The sequence below is a fragment of the Leptopilina heterotoma genome, unplaced genomic scaffold (assembly GCF_015476425.1).
Source record: "Leptopilina heterotoma isolate Lh14 unplaced genomic scaffold, ASM1547642v1 Lhet_164, whole genome shotgun sequence".
Lineage (NCBI taxonomy): Eukaryota > Metazoa > Arthropoda > Insecta > Hymenoptera > Figitidae > Leptopilina > Leptopilina heterotoma.
Genome location: NW_025110880.1, coordinates 1,306,931 through 1,310,967, shown reverse-complemented (window position 1 = coordinate 1,310,967; position 4,037 = coordinate 1,306,931). Strand labels below are relative to the sequence as shown.

At 27.7% G+C, this 4,037-nt stretch overlaps 1 protein-coding gene across 1 annotated transcript; it reads right to left on the bottom strand.

The window, feature by feature from the left end:
- Nucleotides 1–222: 222 nt before the first annotated feature.
- LOC122499069 lies at nucleotides 223–2,467 on the bottom strand. Its single transcript, XM_043607139.1, has 4 exons — nucleotides 1,917–2,467; nucleotides 1,318–1,590; nucleotides 963–1,098; nucleotides 223–874 (listed from the first exon to the last, which is right to left on the bottom strand). Exons 1-4 carry the CDS (start codon nucleotides 2,066–2,068, stop codon nucleotides 833–835), a joined length of 603 nt encoding a protein of 200 aa, XP_043463074.1. The 5' UTR covers nucleotides 2,069–2,467; the 3' UTR covers nucleotides 223–832.
- Between the last annotated feature and the right edge of the window lie 1,570 nt (nucleotides 2,468–4,037).

The window sequence follows — 4,037 nt, the reverse complement described above, 5'->3', positions numbered from 1 at the left end:
TTTAATGTTATGGTTATAAATAATATTTAATAAATATGGTATTAAAAATATATGCATATTACTAAACAAATAATTGTCTCTTGACCTTGCATTTTTTTTTTAATTTTAGATCATAATCAACAAAACAAAATTTGAAGCTTTTAATTGTACTTATTTAAATATATATATGAGAAATAATTGATTTTAGTTAAAATAAAATCTAGTAATATGACCCTAGCCGTTATTGACATATTTGTTTGGATATTAAAAATTTAAAGGTTGTCGTAATTGGTTGTTGGTTGTTGTTTTTGTTTTTCTCTTGCATCATAATTATTTTTATATTAAAATCTAGAATTTTATTCCCTCTCTTAAATCATAACTAATCAAAATTGGTATGACGTTAATTATTATCGAACAATTTGTTTCATTTTAAGATAGTATTAAACCTTAATTTTCTTAAAGTTTTAAATGATTTGATGGATTCTTAACAAATAATTTCAAATCTAGAAAGACCTCTTTAAAACAAATGAATAAATAAGTTAAATGAGAAAAGTTACAATTTATATACTAATGTGTGTACTAACATAAAGACGTGGGATCATGAATTAAACACGTCAGCAGAATTGCAAAAATAAAAGAGACTACCATATTTATTTCAAGAATTCACCTGAAGGTTACACTAGAATACTTGAATGTCAATTCTTATAAAATACATTAATATAGTTCCACAATTTTTTTTTTGTGTTGTTTAAAGTTTCGTTAAAATAAGACATTGATATAAAATAATTTTTATTGCTTATTTAATACTTATAAAACACGTTGCCTGATTATACATGTCCCAGCCAACCTTATTTTAACACCCCAACCAAACGGTGTTCAATTCCACAGCCCATCTCTAAAAAAAAAAGGGGAGAGAAAGCAACATTAAAGAAAGAAAAACTCGTATATTAATTTTTCAAGTAGTTAGTATATTTGTTACTCACTGTTTCCCAGCGATGACGCAATAAGGTTAATTCTTCCCAATCTTTTTCATACTCCTGTATAAAAATCAATTCAATCGCCGGGTTTACAGGGCGGTATCCCCGACGCCGTGGAATTGCATAAATATGACAATAATCGCTGAAATAGAACAGAAAGTAAGGTACAAATATATATAGATTAACATTTTATTAAAATAAATGTAATATTAAATTGATTTTTTTTTCTCTCGATTTTTGGGGGACGTGTATAGAGTGTTTTTCTTTTGCCTTTTGTGTGCGTCTTCCAGGGGTCGGTTGAGTTAATTTATTAAATAATTGTGGAAGAATTTACTAAATATTTAATAAACGTATTACTTACAATTGGGAGATATTTACGCCCAACGGACCAATGACTTTCTCCATTTGCTCTGATTGCGGAATGGCAATCACTGATGGAAATATGAATGACGAGGGACACCAATAATTCCTCGTCTCATAACGTTGTCCCCATACCCAACGATATTCTTGTGTCCAAGTGTAATCCTCTTGGGCACAGGGAGTCCCTTTGGACGCCTCTTCGTCCAAGGGCCAACAATAATGCCAATCAGCCCTAGGAGGTGCCTCTTTCCAGTGTGAGACAGTTACATGAACACTAAAAAAAAAATTTTCAGTTTGTGTCTTATACATATTGTAATAATGGAAATGATCTATTAACCATAAAATTGATTTCCTTTAAATCATGTTCTTAATCGTTATCAGAAAATAATTTTTGTAAAGCTTTTAGAAATAATTATCTTGTTTATAAATGGTTTAACAATTAATAATAATAATAAAAAAAAAAAATTTTTTAATTATTAATCCTAACGAAATATTAACAATCTTGGACAATTATGATAATATAACTAAATTACAATTACTAATAAAATACTTATAGTAAAAGAAATCAAAAAAAAAAAAAGAGAACATAAGTAAACTTACCCACGTTCGCCATTCCGGATTCTGGTTTGCAGCTTCTGTTGAATTTCTGCTTGTTTAAATGACAGCAAAGAATCACTATCAGTCACATTATTTCGAACTAACTCCAATGCAGTCATTGCAGCGGAAAATTCAAATACATTTACACTTTCCATTTTTATTATTATTCTTTTCTCACCTTCTTGTTTGAGAACTCTTTCAGTACTAAAAGGATGTAACGATAATGCGCTTCAAGTTGGGGCTCAGGATCATATTTTTGCAACACGGCAGAAATTTTCTTCTCGAAATCTTAGTATTCAACAATATATAAAGAACATATAATATATACACATCCACTCTTTTAATATCATTATTTAAAATTGCTTAAATTTTATCTCCTTTTCTATTCTGGAAACAAATTTACAGGAATATTCCGCGGTGGCGAAAAAGAAATGTATAAATTTCGATTAAAATATAATTTTTATTAATAATCTTATTGCTCCTTTATATTCTTTTCTCCTCAAAATTTAAAATCAATTTTAATTAATTAAATTAATAATTAATATTTTTATGACTTCTTTTCCACCTTTGTTATAAAGGTTATGAAAGAAAGTAGTCAATTATTTATAGCAATTTTGCCGCCTGCATTTGAGAGAATTAAGGATGGGTCAAACTAATGGTCATTTTTTTTAAATTAGGGGACACTTACGGAAAGGCAGGTAAAGGTTACTTGGTGTTACATCATAATCATCCCCGCATAAAAGTACCGTGATTACAAATACCCTATAAAGATGAGTGATTAAAAGAATGACTTTTCTCATTTCTTTCTCTTGTATGATGAAAATAACGCGCTAAAATAAGTAATTTTAATAACACAATGTAAATGAAATTTAATCTCATCAAATATATTAAATTTGGAGTATTCTTTGAGACAAAATGGAGAGCTATGTTTTTATTTGCAATATATCTTTTTTTTTAATATTTTTTTTATATAACAGGAATGTTGTTTATTTTATAATAAATAATATTCTTGCCTCTCAACGTGACGAATACAATTAACGAATACAACATAACGAAACGTGACTCACTGAAAACTCTGAACATAACCTAACAATATAAGACAAAATTCATAAAGCATTTTATTTAAAGGAGAATTTGTGCCAGGAATTATCCGCGGTGGTGATGTAAACATCACTTTTAACCGTGGATGAATCTTGATACTCTTTGTGCCCAATTCAGACCAAAGTTATAAAAAATATATATATAATCAGTTAATATTCACAGTAGACCAAGACATACTATACGAATACATGAAAACAACTCAAAATTCCTGACAAGTAATAACAAAATAATGGTTGCCAATTTTAACCATTATTTTCCACTGAAACTATTATTAACAATTTTTGTCTAAATTTTAGGTCTAAATAAAATTGATGACGCAACTTCTATTCCCAATATGACAGACATAATTTCGAATATTTATATTCAGCTGAATGAGCAAATCAAGGGCCCATTCAACAAAATTTTAAAAAACCAGAAGTGGATCGTCATCAGTCACTCAAAACCCACTGGTGAAGGAGTACTTTTCTTCTTCTTTCGTTTTTTTTTATCAACGAACCTAATTCGATTGCTATTTGGTAAATGCAGACAAGGATAACACACCTCAAATAAATGTATCTTTCTCTTCTGATAGATAGTAGATAACACAATGAGACAAAAATTCTCTTATTCTTATTTTATTTATATGTTAAACATTTAAAATTCGTTTGACGTGTGTTATCAGTTAAAATGGAAAATTAATGTTTACGCATCTAAATTACTAAATTATTTGTCTAAATTAAATTCAATTATTTCACGTAAACAATATTGTAAATCTTATAAAATTTTCCAGACTAAAATATAAATTATTTAGAAAGGGGTATAAACTTAAAATACACATACTAAAAAAAAAAACAATTATTAAAATCATCCTCTTTCTAAATAAATAAATAAACTTCTCCGATGCCTAAAATTTACAGTATAACCTGCCGAAGTGCAACTCGATATTTTTAATTTTTTTTTGGTACAACAGAATTTATAAAATTATCTTATAATTCAATTTTTATGGTATTTTACAACATTTCAAAACTAAGTGAAAATGATTCT